Source organism: Uloborus diversus, chromosome 4 (assembly GCF_026930045.1).
Source record: "Uloborus diversus isolate 005 chromosome 4, Udiv.v.3.1, whole genome shotgun sequence".
Lineage (NCBI taxonomy): Eukaryota > Metazoa > Arthropoda > Arachnida > Araneae > Uloboridae > Uloborus > Uloborus diversus.
In genome coordinates, this window is record NC_072734.1 from 158,855,541 (window position 1) to 158,874,889 (window position 19,349).

The 19,349-nt window shown below is 34.0% G+C and overlaps 1 protein-coding gene across 1 annotated transcript in view; it reads left to right on the forward strand.

Moving 5' to 3' along the window:
- Window positions 1-994: 994 nt before the first annotated feature.
- LOC129220950 (TBC1 domain family member 14-like) overlaps window positions 995-19,349 on the forward strand; it is a 39,423-nt gene continuing 21,068 nt past the window's right edge. Inside the window, exons 1-5 of the mRNA XM_054855385.1 lie at window positions 995-1,070; window positions 13,323-14,181; window positions 15,111-15,263; window positions 16,781-16,863; window positions 16,947-17,064. Coding sequence (XP_054711360.1) covers window positions 13,352-14,181; window positions 15,111-15,263; window positions 16,781-16,863; window positions 16,947-17,064 — 1,184 coding nt within the window. The 5' untranslated portion in view covers window positions 995-1,070; window positions 13,323-13,351. The remainder of the gene's footprint in view (window positions 1,071-13,322; window positions 14,182-15,110; window positions 15,264-16,780; window positions 16,864-16,946; window positions 17,065-19,349) is intronic.

Genomic DNA, 19,349 nt, shown 5'->3' on the forward strand with positions numbered 1-19,349 from the left:
CAGAATGCTCGGCGCTCAAAGTTTCCGGCGCCCAAAGTGCTCGGCGCCAAATGTTCCCGGCGCCCATAATTGACGGCGCCCAATCTGCGACGTCCAATCTCCTCATTTCGTTGCATACGGCCCTGAAAAATATATACTGTGGGACTATTTTTCTATCAGGATAGGGACTCTTATAAAGATCGTTGACGTTTATTGAAGACTCTTCCACTTGTTATTCTATCACTTATTTTTAAAGACAGTTTATTTTAGATGGGTTTTTATGGAATTCATTTGGAATATATTTTAAAATTTCCGAAACCTTTTGAAAACGACATCCCGCCACTCCCCTTTTCTTATGTTTCTATAATTTGGAGGGGGGGGGGAGGTTACAATCTGAATAGGATTTGAAATGTATGTAAAACTATAAATTCGTAATTCAAATAAACTACAAGAAGTGCTACGGTCTCAGACCAATATGACAGCTGAAAGAGGAAGAACCAAATCAATCGGACATTTGCCTTCTTCGCGCCAAATTGCAGTTTTACCTCTTTTGCTAATTTCTTAAATCACCACAAGATGGCGTATCCTAACTCTGGAACTGCGAATTTAAGACATCAACTGTACAACAAGGAAGATTCGATACGAGAGAAAAAAAGAATACATATCAAAATTAATTAATCAAAGTTTCAACCCAGGCCATTGTTATCGTTTTATCGTTAAGTTCTCCTTTTCTTCTCGTACTTCTTTGTGCTTATTTGATAATCATAATGATATTTTGATTTATGATCATAAATTCACACATTAAATTTGTATTTTATCGATAAAATGCTAAAAAAATTCGATTAAACTAGTAAATGCAGTTGACTTATATGTGAATACTGTCATCTGGTGACAACTATTCGAACGTAGATTTTCAACTCTATTATCGTTTTCTACTCTACAAAGCTTGGTTTTATCTCTGTAGTGTTTTGAGATTGAGATTAAATGCCAGATTACTAGCGTCGCAAAATGATATCATAGGTGTTGGGTGTTTCCTCAAAAAACTTCCTAGTCACATCGTCAACATAGGATGTGTATCTATTTTTATATAGGTGAATATACTTATTGCTGTTTCTTACACCATTTCATCCTTACTCGTGTTCTGGTTTCTTATTAATTACATATATGAGTTTGGATTTACCTTACGGTGAGTTATTTTATGGCATAACTATTTTTTGAACGCATCAATTGCAATCTGACATTTCAGGTTTGTTGAGTTGATCTATTATTAAAATTTATAGTTTCTTTTTGAATAAAATGCACAAATTTCACAACAATCAACATGGAGTTGTTCACAATATGTTTTTGTAAGTAATTTTATTTGGTTCAGAAGCTCTTGTCCTGTTAAGACTTCTTTTCCTGTCTTAATGGGGGAAAAAAGGAAACCTATTTCGATTTTGGGTTAATTAAAATGTTACTTTTAACCAGTGCCGTTTCTTAGATCATTTTCATTTGCCCTGTAATTTTAAGGTTTTTAATTGTTGGTTGTAATTCATTGAGAAATTGAAGTATTTTCTATGGAATAAGTGATTTATCGTGTCTGAAAAAGCTTTTATACACTGATTCGTCATAAATTTGTGCGAGCCACAGGTAAATAATTCATGTTGCTCTGATATCATGGTTGTGTAATTTACAAAGCAAGTAGTAATAATATTAAATAATTTATGCTGAAGTATTATTTCAATAGGAAAAAATATGGAAAGAATTTTCAACATTGAAAAGTTGATCTTTCAACAATGGCATATGTTGATAGATGCTTTTGTTTTGTATTTCTTTAACAAAAAAATTGAATCCTAAACCTTACATTTGAATGATTTTGGCTACTTTTTTTAACTTTTGAAAATAAAAGCTGCAATGTAATTTAAGCACTGCTGGAAGAAAGTCTTTTTCCAGTGTATAGTAAAATTGGTAAGAGTTTGGCGATCTAAATATAACAGAATAATAATTCATTGGATTGCATGACTTCAGATGTTTCATTTGTGTCCAGAGAGTAGATGAGGCCGGTCATTCTGAATTTTTCAGGGGGGGGGGGGGGTGAATACTACTGTACTGTGTTAAGCACAGCAATATTAAGCACTTCTGCACTTTTTTTCAAAATTGAGTTACAGTCACCAAGTGATACTTTTGTCATATTTTTCACTTAAATACAATGTTTTATGGCCATTTGTAAAATGGAAATATTGTTTAAAAAATTCTGAAGAAGTTGCATCTGAATCAAATACACAGAGAAGCAAAACTGTAGACAGGAATTTCTTATTTTGAACTCAACTGCAGACACAAATTTTGCATTTAGCACTGCAGTATATTCTCAAAAAGTATTTGTTCAAAAGCAAAAAAAAAAAAAAAACATGCCCAACTATATGTAAAAACATTAATTTTTCAATGTCCAGGAAGGGAGAGGGCGAGGAAACCACCAAATTAAATTCTTCAATTGGGCCAAAGATTGGCAACAACACCTGTGGAACTTTGATTTTTTGATGAAACTGGTGGATTGGTGAGACAATACGGAACCTTTCATCTAACATCCAGAAAACTGGTAACTTTTTGCCCAATTTTCCAGCCATTTTTAAAAAATACAAGACGTGGAATACGTTTAACACAAAACTGAAGGGACCAAAAACATTTTTCATGTTAAAAATTTAGATTAAAGTGCACAGTTTACAGTCCAGACGGCTACCACTTTCTGCTAACTGATTTTTCATGTCAAGTGATTTTGTGTTAAAACATATTTCACTGTGTGCTCTTTTCACAATTTTTGAAAATGCTGCATGTTTTTTCGAAACAACTAAAAGAATATGAACAGTTTCTTTACTCTAGTATAATTCAGGAAATCAACTGCAAAAACAAATTTGAAAATGCGAGTGTTTTTTCAAAACAACTAAAAGAAAATGAGACTTTTTTTTTTATATTCTAGTATAATTCAGGAAATCAAATGCAAAAACGAGCATTAAAGTTGAAGAGTTGTCTGATACGCGAGGGAACTAAAATGGTTTCACGAACAAAACTTGAACTGATATTAGAAAATCTGTCCCTTTCCCTATTTTATTCCAACCGAAAACTGTAGAAATAAATATTGACGTATTCATTTTTTTTATTGAATGGCTATTAATCAAAGCGGTTTAAAGCAAGGTTCCACAGTCTATAGGATCTGTTTGGGTGAAGGGAAACTCAATTTCAATGTTTCAGCTTTAGATACTTCCCTTTCTTTTGGATGCATTGAGATGTAGAATTTTGTGCATTTTGTCCGAAACAACATACTCTGGGTGCGTAAAACTCACTCATTTTAAAAAGCAGTAAAACATTTTTTACAGTAATTTTGAAAAACTCTTCATATCACTTTAAGATTGATAAAAAAATTTGAAGTGGATTAGTGGACTGGTGTTTAGGAAAAGACAAGAGGTGTATTTATTAAAATTAAAACTTCTTTAAATAGCAAGCATTAATGCTTAAGCTGGGTTATGGGTGACTCCAACTTAAAACCTTCATCCGAAAGTAGAAACTTATTTAAAATCATGTTGTAAATGTAAATACACTGATGGACTATTGCTCACGACCAATGGCAATAGCAGCATTAGCAATCACAAAATGGAAGGCAAAGAAATATGGAAATTGGGGCCGTGGTTGTCCGATCGGTAGAGTGTCGGATTCGGGGCCGGAGGGCCCTAATTCGAACCTCGATGGTCGAAGATCCACCGTCGTCATTAAAGGGTACTGGGCGACGTTAAATATGCTCGTGGTCTCAATGTCCTCCAAGTGAAACGATACCTCTGGGTGTGCTAGCACCAGGTAGTTATTAGCTCCTGGTCTAGTTCTAAATTCTCACTAACTGTTCGATCCGGTGATGGTGCTGCCATCTATCGGTATAAAAAATAATGGAGGCAAGGCACTTAGTATGCAGTCCTCGACATAAATACAGTTGTAGTCAGTTGTGACTCGGAATTGAAATCAAAAATATGGAAATTAGCATAATTTCTGGACGCAGTAAGTCATGTTGTGAGTATGCATATTTTAGACTTATGATGTTGCTGGTCATGTGATAGGGCTGATAAGCAATATAAAGGATTGGGTGCGTGATGACCATTGTTCAAAATCAAAATTAGACAGGAAAGAATCAATTGATGAACTTACATTTTTTGGTATGTCTTCGACATCCTTTAAATGACTTTATGGGTGGCCATGTGGTTGGCAACATCGAAGAAGGGTAGAAAAATTTAGATGTTGCGAGGGAGTTCTGCGCCAGCTACAGGGTTGTTTCGTGAGTTTAGAAATTATTTCAAACAAATGAAATGTGTAGCAAATGTCGCGAGGGAGGTCTTGTACACAATACGACATCAGCGGAAGATTGGTTATTTAGTGCTAGCAACGAAGAAGAACCAGTGCAACACAGCAAAGCAGTTTCCTTGCTGGTACTAGCAAGCAAATATCCTGAAAAACTACCAGACATTTGAATGCAGTAAGACTATCATAGGTGGATATAGGACTGTGTTCCTAGGGGTGGGTGGGGGGGGGCAGGCTTTTTTTTTTGAGCAACATTAGTTGTAATCAGGCCTTAACGTGGCCTTAATCTATTTCAGTTGCAGGGGTATCTTTTATAATCCGGGTAATTTTTCTATCGGTGGCAAAAAAGGCGATTTTTTAAAGTCCCCCCCCCCCCCACTATATTGTTGTCTTTTATTCTGTGATACATAAGGCAATGCCTTACTTTTTTTTGTGTCACACGCAATGTGTTACCTGCTGTCCTTCTTGAATTGACCTAAAGAGGGGAAATGAAATCAAAACAGTAACACAGGAGGCTCTTTTTTAGTGGGGTATAAAATGCGTCCAATATATGGGTGTCCAGGGGGGGTTCTCTCTCGGAGGAATTTTTGTAAAATAGAGATAAAATTCTGCATTTTGAAGCCTTTTAAGGCATAATTGGAACTACAAAAATTTCGGGGGAAAAATAGGCAAACATACTATTTTGCAAATTACGATAATGAACAGCAAAAAGCCGAAACGAATATTTTTGCCTTAAACCATACATTTGAAAGTATCATTATCAGAATAAATTTGTACAAACACATTTAACAAAATTTCAGCTAGACTTTTATGAAAAGTGCTGTAACTTTTTCTGTAGTATTTCAGAAGTATTTGGAACATTTAAGAACTGTCTAAGTGTAATGAAATAATTTCCTTCCTGATTAATATACAGTTTCACAAGTAACTAAAGAAGCAGTTTCGGATAATATGGACAATACATTTTTGTCTACTCTTTAAAAAAAATAAATGCAAATTTTATTTTCTGAAATCTACACCAATTTTGCAAAATTCAGTTAAGAATTAAAATTTTCATCAGATCCAATTTATTTTTAATTGAGTGGTATTAATGGATAATTTTAATTTCCTTTTTATCCTTTGTTGATTTACTTCCATACAGTAAAAAAGTTTTATTCTTTCCCTAAAAGCACTCATGGAGCACATTAAAATTGTTTAATTGAATAAAATCTCATCTGTCCGTCATGAACTAAATGCGAACGCTCAGGTAACTGAAATTTTGCGATACAGTGCCCGCTGCTTATTGAAATCACATTCGTTCTGAGGACATTTGATTTCAAAAGCGGCTGATTTTATTAACTGTCATACCTCTACATTAAAAAATGAAAGGTTTTGAAGTTTAACAACTCTTAATTCATTTATTTCTGTTTAAATATTTCAAAACACAGTTATCATTTTAACTAAACACATTTTTTGCACAAGGGTTTTAAAATCTGTAACTCAGAGCCAGAAGGACGTAAATCCGAAAATTGCAATTTTCTGTTTATTAATGCATTGTATTCAGAAGTCTATCCCCCATGGAGCCATGTGAACGTAATTCTTAAAAAAAAAATCCTTTTCAATTGTTTACCAAATTTAAGCGTGTACATACCATCTTTTGCATAAGCCAGAAAAAAGTTTTTCCTCTCTACTGTAAAATTTTTTTAATGCGACTTACATTCCTCTGGCTCTGAGGTACAGAAATATTGGCGTATTGTTGTTTGCTTAACAGACTTGGAGAGCAAAGATTCAATATCATTTGAGAGTTTAAAAAGTGATTTGTAACATTCAAAATGATATTTTCCTCTTTGCTCTAAAGTGCATCGTACATTATCAAGTGCTTTTCTGACATTTATTGAAGAGGCAAATTAGGCTCTAAGATTTCCTCATCTTTTCTGAGGCCTTTTTCTTCATCTGGTGCTTTTTTATCAATTTTTTACGTAGAATGTCCAAAAGTTTGTTTTATAAAACTGTGATAGTAATTTTATAAAAGGATGATTTTAACATGTTTTGGTATTGCAATGATTCTGTTCTTCCAGATTTGATTTTAAAAAGCGGCTGATTTTATAATCCAGTGATTTTATTAGTGACGGGTTCTGTAGTATTTATTTCTCTCCAGCCAAAAATTTCTGAACGCATTAAGTACTGCTCTAACTATTAAATTCGTTTACATATTTTTCTCCTTTAAAGAAATAAAGAAACACAGTTTAAAAAAACATTTCATCAGGCAGTAAAGCGATCTTACAAGAAATGTGAAAAATTTTTGTGCCGGAAATACATCTCCCTCATTAGATAACTTTTTTCAGACATGTTCTCTACAATGTATGATTCTGAAAAATCTGATTGTGCTTTTACTATATTATAGTGCTTTTACTTTCTGGTTGTGCAATGGTGGGACCATTGCCCAGGCTTTTGTTTAGTTGTCACACAAATTCGTTGAGTATGGTGTAAACTGTTACTTTTATCAGTATATTGCTGTACAAAACCTTTTAGCCCTGTACTTCTTTTGCAGTAGCAATTTATTCCAAATCAGCCAATTTCATTTGAACATATGAAACCACAAGATTCTTCGGATTATTTCGTCCTTCTATAAAAACTCAAAATTGCTTGCTTTCAAAATTGAGCAAAATGGAAATGAAAATTCCAAAAAAAAAAAAAAAAGAAAAGAAAACAAATCACAACAAGTAGATTGTTCTGTTTTCACAAGAGGTAGGGGGGGAGGGGGGCTTTTTTTTTTCATTTATATACTAGCTCTAATGGTTTTCCCCGTTCAAAATTTTCATTTTCAACACATTTTCAGCAAACCAGTGACAGCTTTACTACCTATAATACAGTATACAGTGCTTTTTTCTCCAATAGAAAAAGGATATTCGCTCTTCTCTTCATTTTCACATCTGAAGTTTGGAAAAGGAAAAAAAATCACAGATTTTTTTCTTTTCAGATTTTGAAAGATGTATTGTTACTATGTATAAAGTCCCCCTGAGACTGGGGGGATGTTACCCCCTCAATCCCCCCCCAGTAAATCCACCCATGAAGACTATACACCCATCAGCTTGTTTTGTACATCCCATTGTCTACAAGTCAATATTTTGCTCGTTTGTTATGATGTCTTCAACATCGCAAATGGAGAGAAGTCGACTGGGCTTGTGTATACTATTTTCAGTTGAAAGCAGGTTCAGTCTGTCATCTAATTGTGGACGACAACTAACCTGTCATGAGAGTGATACAGCATACAAGCCGGCAAACATAAAAGAAAAGGACTAGTATCCTACAAGTTGCGTCATGGTATGGGTAGGATTGTGATCAATGACCGTATGTCGCTCATGTGCTTCCAAACAAGACTATGACAGCTAGTGAGATATTAATGTTGTTCTACTACCTCATGTTCACGTTTTCTGTGGTGCTGTGGGCGATAAATTTGTTTTCATAGTTGGCAACGTTACATGTCATTAACAATCGCCATCCAGGAGTATCCAGCTTACTCAAAACATTCAACCCATCGGATTGGCAACACATTCTATAGATCTGAATCATATTGAAACTGTTTGGGATGCTTTGGCGAGCAGTTTTACTGGTCGACAACTCCCTCCAATAAGCAAGGACACCCTTATCCATTACTGACAGAAGAATGGGATAAATTAACCCATCAGAGCTGCTGGATAATGTTGTGTAAAGCTTCACATGACCTGTGGAAGCTTGCATCGCTCTCCATGGTAGCCATATCCCATTTTGACATCTTACACCAAAACACCTGGAAGCCGTAATTAGTTTTATTCACTTTTACGTATTTAGCCCAAAATGACCGTTTCGTCTTTTGGACACTTTTCAACACCTTCTGGTTTTCAGAGTACAATAAATTATCGTCATTGCAATGTTCTAGAGTTCTGGCTTTAGTTTATTTCACTTGGCATCGAATGGCACTTACTTTTTTAGGAGCTACATAGTTCATTGGAATCCGTCCTTAGTAGTTGTCACCAGTGTATGTTTCAGTACTTAAATACTCTAAATAACAGTCCTTCTTGGCTGTATGTAGGGATTGCGGTACCGGACCAAAAATGCAATTTTACCAGTATTAGGTATTTTTTAAAATGTGATACCAGAATGCCGGTATTAATACCGGTATTAGAAATTTTTCAAAATCTTATTGTTTCGTTGCCGTATTTCATACTTTTGTGCAAAAAGTGTATTATTTGTGAAAACTTCTTGTGAAAAAATTTTAATAAAGGAACAAATCTTATAACGAAAAATTCAGCAATTAGTAAGAATTGTAACACATCTATTGAATTGTTCCTAATAAGCCTGGAATTCTTTTTAATGTACAAGTTTCCTACAGTTGAAGGTACTACTTCTGAATTCAGGCTGGTGGGTGGTATACTGCCAGTTACCATTTGTTGTTCTGACAAATACAAATACAAAAGTGACGACCAGCAACAGGCTCTGGGTCCAGCTAGACTGGTCCTGGTCAATTTACAATCCCCAGTGAAGATCAATGCCCCTCTTAAAACTGTCTTCTCCCTTGCTCATTACCACCTCTTCCGGTAAGCTGTTCCAAGGTTCCACTACCCTGCTAAAATAATAATTTTTCCTAATATCCATGTTAGCCTGAGATTTAAATAGCTTAAAACAATGACCCCTTGTCCTGTTTTCAGTGCTAAACTTCAGCCCTGTAACATCTTTCGTTTTAATAAATTTAAACAGTTGAATCATGTCCCCTCGGTCTCTTCTTTGCTCAAGACTGTACATTTTAAGCCTTCTAAGCCTGGAATCATAATCTAAGTGGGAAAGTCCACTTATTTGCCTTGTAGCCCGCCTTTGAACCCTTTCCAATACATTCATGTCTTTCTTTAGATAAGGAGACCAAAACTGAACAGCATACTCCAAATGGGGTCTTACCAAACTTCTATATAAGGGCAGAAGAACTTCTTTAGATTTGTTTGAAATAGATCTATTGATAAACCCAAGTATCTTATTGGCCTTGTTACTAGCAATGCTGCACTGTTGACTAAACTTAAAATCCTGACTTATTAAGACCCCCAGAAAAGAGTAATCTCAAAATTCAGCACAGTTGAACCCAATATGTAAAAAAAATCATAAAATGTTGCTGCAATTGATTGTTGTAATTAATTATTCATAGCTAGAGATTGCAATACCGGACCAAATATGCAATACTGGTATTCAGTATTTTTTTAACATGATACCGGAATACCGATATTAATACTGGTATTTGAAATTTCCCAAGAAACATTCAAAAACGTAATGTTTCGCTGTCATATTTTATTAATTTGTTTGAAAAGTGTATTATTTACTTATTGTGAACAAATATAAACTAAAGGAACAAATATCATAATAAAAAATTAATAATAGCAAACAAACACAATGCTAGTTTTTACTAAACCTGGAACTCATTGTAGTGAACAAATTTCCTGCAGTTGAAAATATTCTTTCTGAATTTAACCATGCCTTTGGTACTGTTAATAATGCGTGTCCTGTAGTTGCTTGAAAGTCCTTGTTCTTCAAATAAATAATTCGATCTTTAACTAAATTGGTTTTGGAAAAATTATTTTTGTGAATGTGGATGTTTCTTTTGTATTGTGGGTTAGTTTTTTTTTTCATTATTATTTATAGCTAATTGTAACTTCTTTGAGTGACAGTTCATATCCAGTGTTAACATCTTCTTCAGCAATTTCCTTTTGGTCAGAATAGGTTTGTGTTTGCTTTTATGGAATGTTTGGTTTGAAATTTACAATGAATTTGATCTTGTGAATTTCCTTTCTTTTTTTTCATTTTCTTTTTGAAATTCTTCACAGTTATGTAAATATCTGAAATTATGTTCCAACTGATTATGCCTTACCTCTTTGAAAATGTTTAAGGCATTATAAATATGATCTGGCTTAGTGTAAAACTGAATAGCGAGACAGAACAGCACGCTAATACCGATGAAAACAACTTCTGTTTGTTATACTAACAAGAAAAAGGTTTTCACTAAACTCAGTAAGTACAGTCATTACAAATATATATTTTAAAAATATCACAAAGAATTGCCGCTATTGATGTTTGGAGTAAATTGTTCATAGCACAACACTTAAATTCCAATACTTTTATAAATTAAAATTTATTTGCACAAGAAGGCAAGTCTAAAAAATGGAGATTTTAAAAACGTAGTTCACATAAACTCATGAAAGTACGATTCATCATACCATCTAGTGGTGAAAATGTAATTTTTTAATCTTTCTGCTACTTTTATTCATTGATGTTCTATAAAATTGTGCTTTTGAAGCCAAATTTTTACTTCAATAGATGGATTTTATTACTGTGTCTCATTGAAAAAGAATTCATATTTAAAATAACAGTAGATATCGAATTAGTTAAATTAAAAACTCTAATTACAAACTATTTTTTAATTTTAGCTAATACCGAAAATACCGGCATTCTACCCCAGTAAATACCAGTATATTTCGAAATTGCAAAATAGCTCCAAATACCGGTATTCGGTATTCCGGTATACTGATATTGCAATCACTATTTATAGCACATATGAGGATGTGAGTGAACTTTTTAAAGTTTCTTATAAAATCGCTTAGCAGGGTTGGCAAGGATTTGGACACTACAGCAAAAACCATGGTAAACCCCCCCGATTTTTACGTCCTGTTGAAAACCCTTGTGTCCAAAACTGTCCGAAAGTGTCCAAAACTATATTTTTAGAGAAATTGTATTTTGTAAGAAAACATCAAAAACAGGATAAAATGTATCAAAGTAATATTTTATATTGAACATTTATTCAATGTGAATATTCAACTTATTTATGCAGCTGATTTTAATCAAGTTACATGGAAGTTGAATTCTTAATTAAAATTTTCTGTTTGTATGAAAGGTCGATTTTTTTTTTGAATAATTGTAATTGAATTTCCCTATACAGTCAAACCTCCATATATCGAACTTCCACATATCAAAATTTTCTATATATCGAAATCCCAGCAAATTTCTGTGTTTGTTACATAGAAAAATTGTTTCTATATATCGAAAAAATCTCTATATATTGAAAAAAAATTTCGAGACATTCGTAGATTTTTTTCCACTTCAGACTGTTTGTCTCATGAAAAATGAAAATTAGGGGAGAAAATTATGTTCACTAAATTTTGCTAAGAAACTCAAAAGAAATCTGGGTTTGAGGGGTGTGTAGATAGGTCGTTGTTCCGTTCTGGAGTTCTTAAATTCGATCAAGTTTATTTCAAATCTAAGTTGTAACCAGTAACACTGTAAAATCAGTTTCAAGTTATCCCTTTTGTCTGTTGATTATCTTTTTTAGTCTTTTTAGCTTCAGTAAAAATCATTCAAGTTAAGTAGATTGAATTTTTACTTTTCTCTCGATTACACTGTCAAAACGAAACCCCCGTAATGTTGCGAATCAAGTTAATTGCCGAAGAATGACAATGTATGACGGCGCAAAAATGTAATTTCTGTTATTTTTTTATTTTTCAACTTTCATTTGATCCGATGCTCATATAAATTAGAAATTGGGCTTTATACACGAAAATTTGCTTTAATTTTAGTGTTCTAGGAGATTTGTACAATAAAATAAGATTGTTTCTATGTATCGAAATTTCTATGTATCGAATTTTTTTCCGGAAATTTGCTACTTCGATATATGGAGGTCCGACTGTATTTATACATGTGTGCAAATGAAAGCAGGGTTGGCAAGATTTTTAAAGTCTTGTTCAAAACCCTATCGTAGAAAACTGTCCAAAACTATTTTTTGAGAATTGTTTTTTGTGAGATAATATTTAAAACAACAAAATGTGTCAAAGTTATGCTTTAGTTTTTGGACATTTACTCAATGTGAACATTCAAGTTAAATACCTGGACGACCGAGCCTCGCTCGGCTTTAAAAGAATTATATTTTGTCAGCTCGTGTTTTTCTAAGGTTCAGTACTTCTCCAAATATGCTTGAAAAGCTTCACGTTAACGAAATATTAAGCACTTGAAATTCTTATTACACTAAAGTACCAAACAAAAAAGATTCTGAATGTAATTAAATCAACATTTTGCTTTAAACTATCTGTCACATTTGTTTCCACTATACAATTTTCTCATCAGTAATTAAAATATTTTGACCTTGGAGCCAGTTTTGCTGTGGTGAAGTCTGTTTTTAACGGAAGACTTCTTTTCATACTATGATGCGTTTCACTATTTTATTTCAATCGAGATTTTCTTTTTGAATAAGTACTTTTAGTGTAGTTGGTCACTTTACGCCAGAAAATGCTACATACAGCATGATATCCATCCAAACTGATGATCCACAAACCATTCCAACAAATGATAACTGTCTTAACAAAACATAAACAGTCTCAAGACATACGTTTCTTCAAAATAAAATTTAGATGCGTGATTTAAAAAACATGTTAAACTATTTGAAGTGTAGAAAGAAAATAAACAAATAAACTAAAATAGGACGGTCAAGCAATAGTTTCACTTAAAAAAGAAAAAAGCCTTACATCGACTTACATAATACTTTTGAATTTGTTTTCAGACACGTGTGTTTGAAATTAGCCAAAGTGGCCAATATCAGCAGAGCCTGGCAACCCTAAGCAAGTTTAAAACTTTAAAGCGAGAAGAGACAAATTTTCATTGTTATGGTTGCAAATCGTCTGCCTGATGGCGTCAATTCACAGTTTACTTCAAGGCTTAACTCAAATAGACTTTGTATTAAAAAAAAAGCCTTTTTTTGTAAAAAATCACGTTTTTACAGAAAAAACACTGATGTAGATCAACTTAGAATGCTAATTTACAATTAAATCCAAAATTTCATCCAAATCGTTAGAGCCGTTTTCGAGATACGAAAACGGCTAAAACATAAACATACTTTTTGAAACATTTTTAAAAAGATGATTTTGAATTGTATAATGTTTTCTGTGCTGCATTTAAAATTAATGCAATTTTTTGTTTGCATTTTAAAGTTTCGTGTTTTTCTTTTGTAGGTTTATTTATCCTATTAATAGTTATTTGTTTTTTAGGGTGATTACTGCTTCAACCGTAATGGTAGATGCCTTCTTCAGGAACTGAAGTACATTCTTTCAATGAGGTGTGGACGAAGAAACAACTAACACTCCCTATTAAAGCTTCTCACAAATCAAACAGTAATTCCAGCGACAAAGAAGACTTCGATGACCTGTTGCATTTAAAATGCAGGCTTATAAATACCGCAGGAAATGAAAGAAGTGAAGTCGATGTAAAAGTACCATTCGAACGTCCTAATTTTCACAGAAAAGGATCACCGGTTTATACCGTTGGCAAAAAAGAAAAGCCCACTCTAGATGTTGTATTAGGAAGCATCCCTTTAGTTTATAATCCGCACACTAAACAGCTTGAACTTGAATCTCGTCCAGAATCAAATAAAGACAGTAAAAGTTTTTCTTATAGGTTAGGCAATGGAACCAGTTTTTCAATGGATCGTGATGGCTCCCTTGTACAGAGGGACCTCTACGATGCAGACCGACCCCCTTGCGAGGCAAACCTATCCAGTGCCCGAAGCAAAGGGATGCACTCGCACAGGGACAAAATTGAAACGCTGGGTAGAAAAGTGGAGGAAGCGGAAAAAGACGTGATGGATGAAGAAACGGATGATGTCTGTGCTGAAAATGTGGAAAATCACGTCCAGCGATCACCTACAACAGCGTCGCTTCAGCATACAGATACATCCTCGTTCACCAGCATGTCCTCTGTAGGTACAGAACATTCATTTTGTTTAGGAGAACAACACGCTGGATCTAATCCTTCCCTGTGTTATTCCTGTGATAATTTGCAGAGTTTACCTGATGACTTGCACAAAGGTGCTAAGCCAAAGAAATGGGGTCTTTCAAATTTGTTTCTGAAGTAAGTTTTTTTCATAACATTTTGTACTGGGGTGGGGAGCAGAAACTTCTTATTTTCAAATTAAAATGAAAAAAAAAAAACCCTTAAAATTCTTTATTATTATCTTTTTTCTGTCACACATAATGAGAGATTATGCTCTTTATACTGTTTTGAAAACAATATCTTATAAGTGTTGCCCTCCACTGATTCAGTCGTACTCCATTGTCAACTCACTTCTTCAAATAACCCCACAGAAAATAGTCATAGGGGTGAAGACAAAAGGCACATTGTGCCACTTTGATAGAGCGACTGTTAGAAAAATATGCCTCCTCAGTAAAAATGTGATGCTGTCTCGACCAAAGCATGATGTAACAATACTTCCAATTCAGATCTTTCTGGTGAGCCTCTCCCCAGCACTTTGTGATGCTCCACACTTTTTGTGGACAGAATTCAAAAATGGAAGTTCCCATGCCCCACCCTGTATATGTGCAATTTGCTAGCAAAATTTAATTTCCTAATTTTTTAGCATAATTGATATTGAATGCTTTTTAAATCATTCAATACAAGATTGCTAGTTTTTAACGCATTTCTTTAGTATTTTTTTGAATTGGCCTGCAGGTAAAACTTGGCAATTTTGTGAACATTCTTTCAACCATGGTTTTCATCTTCTGGATTATGTTTTGATGTGTGTCACAAGGCATGTCTAAAAAGACAACCGTGATATTTTTATTATTTTTTTTTGCAATTTAGTATTAAAATTTGAATTTGATTGATATTTGAATAAAGATGATTTTAATATATTTTATGTATAAACTACTTTAGCATTTTCATTTTTTCTCAAATCAAAAGAATAAACCACTAAGTATAAAAAGTGTCAAAAGTACTTTCCATTGCTGTACCAAAATTATTCAACTTTATATTAAATTCATAACCATAATTTTATTTTGTAGGCTTCCTTGGAAATCAAAATCACCAATTGAAGATGAAGTTGAACCATTAGAGCAAAATCAGAGATGCCCTTCTGCGTGCTCTTCAAGCAGCCGTAGAAGCGATGAATGTGTAGCTAGCTCGACCACAGCACTTATATTGGAAAATAGACCTCCGTAAGAATAGTTATCTGTTGTTTTTATGCTAAACCCATTGAAAGAAATGCATTTTAATTTCTCTTTATATACTTTTTTCTTGAAAAGACAGAATAGTATTCAAACTTTAATTTTACTCTTTGTTCTACATAAATTCAGAAAGATTCAAACTGATGAGGCACATGAACTTTGATTTTTTGCTTCCTTCCCTTTTTATTTGTGTTCATTTGACATGTCACAGAGAATCGGTGAAGCCTAGGAGCTTAGTGGTAATGCTTCCCATGTCAAGAATTTTTTCAAGGGAGGGGAAGGAAGCAGTTGGCATTTAACTTACTATTACATATCTCATATCTGATGTTCACATGGGGGGGGGGGATTAAAGCTGCTACATAATTTCTATCAAAACGAACTAAAATTTAGAAATTTATCTACGGAGGTCCTTGAACCTAATTCCTTTTTCGTTGAAAGAGGTATTCTAACATCTTGTTTTAAAGCTTGACTTTCTTAATAGTTTCGGTGAGATGTTTAAAACCCCCTCACCCAAACATATTTGAAGATGGTCCAAAAATGCACTTCTTGGATCCTAGGTTTCAAAAAATTTCCAGAGGAAAGTCACTGATTTCATTCCTTCTCCTAATTCTACCTGACATATCTACAATCTTGTCTTTCAGCTTTCAAAATTGCAAAATGTCCTGGGGAGAAGGCCTTGAACTCCTTCTCCTAACATCACCAAAGATCAATTGAATTGCCTTTTTTGGAACTTCAATTCCGAAAAGTTTCCTGGAGGAGATTTGAGCTGCATTCCTTTCCTTAACGTCATAAAAAATGGCCTACACTTCAGTTTAGTACTTAAATTTGGAAATATTGCCTGTGCAGGCTCCCTTGTATCCGCCCTTGTCTTGCGCAGGGCCTGATTATTGAATAGGCCAACTAGGCTGTAGCCTAGGGTTCCCGATTTTTAGGGGCCCTCAAATGACCTGAACTGTTTTTGCCAATGGTTAAAATTGTAAGGATTGACTGCATAATATAACCCCCTACAGCCCCTTGTTCATATCACTTGGTGAGGATTGACTACAGAGGGACCCTGAAAAACCATTTGGCCTAGGGTCCCCTGCTATCTTAGTTGGGCCCTGGTCGTGCCGTATGCGCTGTAGACTTGCACTTGATTTCTGGGTTGAACATGGTCAACTTAACGCTTCATCCCTTAAGTGCGTCTGAAAAATTAGTACGAAGCATGCTAGGGAACTGAACACTAGCATCATTGATAGCTCAACACTTGTTAGGGTCTTGCATCTGGCTGACAAGCTAACTGCTACATCTATCTGCTTTGGCATTATAGAGCCCCTTTGTCATGAAAAATGACATGAGCACAAGAGGTCATGACCCCTATGGACTGTTGCGCTACTGAGTTTAGTTTAGTTTTCATGAATCAGTAGGATATTGTATATTTTGCTTTCTTTCCGAAAAATATTTTGCAATTTTGAGACTTATAGATGTGTTATAATTATAAGTAATTTCATTTGTAATTTTTGTTGAAGGAATCTTCCTGCCAAATCATTTGAAGAAGAAATAAAACATAAGCAGTTGTATGAGGAAATGGTTAAAGGTGCAAGGAAAAAAGGCAAGTATTTAAAGCATTTGTTTGAATAAATATTTTGCTAAAAGTTATTTAATTTATACTTATTCCTTTTTCCTTGATTTTAGAATTACAAGATGCAAAATATCGGAAAAAGCTTGCATATCAGCAACAAAAACTTGAAGAACAGCTTATTAATGCGACAAAAGCTTGGAATGATGACATTTTGCCTCATTGGAATTCATCGTACGTGTTGTGATCTTTTTGTAAAATACCTCAGTATTAGCAAAATTATTTTTATATATTCTTCCTTTTTTTATCATAACAATTAACTAGTTACAAATACAAATGTGACGACCAGCAGCAGGCTCTGGGACCAGCTAAGCTGGTCCTAGTCAGTTTATTAGTCCTCAATGAAGATGAATGGCCTTTTTAAACCTACCTACCCCCTTACTCATTGCTGCCTTTTCTGGTAAGCTGTTCCAAGTGCCCACAACTCTATTGACAATTTTTCCTAATTAAAAATTAGCCTGAGACTTTAATGATCCCTCATCCTGCTTTCCGCAGAAAAACCCAATCCATCAACATCTTTCATTTTGATAAATGTAAACAACTGAATCTGGTTCCTTCTGATTCTCCTTTGTTCCAGGCTATACATATTTATGCTTTTAAGTTTGGCATCATAATCTAAATCTGAAAGTCCTCCCACTTGCCTAGTAGCCCTTCTTAGAACCCTTTCGAATAATAAAGAAATATCTTTCTTGAGATGAGGAGACCAAAACTGAACAGCGTACTCCAAATGAGGTCTTACCAAACTTCTATATAAAGGCAGAAGAAGCTTATTAGATTTGTTGGAAATAGATCGATTGATAAACCCAATCTTTCTGTTGGTTATGACTGAAAATGTTAAAGATGCTTATTATATCGCATACCATAAGTTGATAATTTTGCAAGTGTAATGTAATTGCATTATAAGAACATTTCTTTAATGTCACATTTACTATAAAAATGTGTAACTACTGGGGGAAAAAAAAGTTGTTCCCTGTTTAGTGAGTGCTCTTCAGTTAGTGCATTCTTTCATCAACATACTACACAGGATCAAAAGTGGCCACATTTAAATAGTATTTAATCAAGAAACAAATGACGAGACTTATACAATGTCATAAAAGTTTAAAAAGTGAATAATAATTTTGATTTTTCAAAAATGATGTTAGATAGTAATTTATGATGTTTAACTGTAACACATGTTCGAGAACTCTTAACGTACTAATGCTTTTTTTTATAGAAGAAACTAGCAAAAATACCAGACTTACCTGGGTCAGTAATAATTGTGAGAAACAAACGCTACTTTCATTCGTTTTCTGTTCCAACTGATAAACTCAAAACACCCTGCTTTGATGTGATTTAAAATCGAGCTTCTTCCTAACCCATAAAAGTAAAATAGCAATAAGTGTAAAGAACATCATTGAAGCATATAAAAATTTGAAGATTTTTCAAAGTATAAAATTTTACTTGTTTAAAAAGATGTATCAGTTTTTTTTTGAACATAGTCTAAATCTTTTTCCATATGGCTTTTCAAGTACAAACGGTTTTAAAAAATGTAGCCGCCCACAATCTCACTATACTTGCCATAGTTATTTTGAGAAATTTCAATTATTGCGGGTTCTTGGTGCGATTTAAAATGTTACGAAATTTGTAGTAATTTGTTTTGGGATACCTTGGATCAGTGGCGTAGCTACAGTGTTTGCCGCCTAGGGTGGTTCCTCAAATTGCCGCCCTTTTGTTGTGAAATAGCTAATACACAAAACTGTCAAATGTGTTTAAATTAAAACTAGAAATTTAACTGAAGAAAAAATAAGAGCTTCGTTATTCTTTAAATACTTTCAAAAGAAAAAAAGGGGGGGGGGGGAGGGTTAGGGCCCACACTTGGAGAAAATTGCTAAATTTAAGTCGAAAACCGAAATTTTAGTAAAGTTTTTAGAAAGAGCGCGTTGGGTTTACTCCCGATTTTTTCAAAATTAGTCTCTTTTAGTGTTTCTTTGTTGACGCTAGGGGATCGGTGGGCAACGAAAGGAAATTTTACAACATTTTAAAATGCAGCTTAGGCTACGTAGAAGAAGTCAAGGTAATCGGGAATGGTCGGATACTCAATGCGAAAATTTTAAGCTCTGAAATATGCAATTTTAGATTATCTTCGGCAACGCAATTGCATTCGTACTCTTACGCAGTTGTAGGTGTTAGGGGAGAGAGAAACGCTAAGGTTTCTTACTGAAATGTTTTTTAAATTGAAATCAATTTTAAGGGTATCTTGGTGGTTTGGTTGAAAGGGGAAGGTCCGGGTTCTTTCTTTGGAAATTTTTCGGCACCGAAGTCTCAAAAAGAGAATTCTAAGCTGTCTTTGGTGACGTTAAGAAGTTCCCTAATGGCTTAAAAAATGCTGCGAAGCCAAGCAGTTCTCTCCTGAAAAATGTCCGTAATTAATGTCCGACTTTGGGCTTTGTTTTATTATGTTAGGAGGAAGGAGGGGAAAG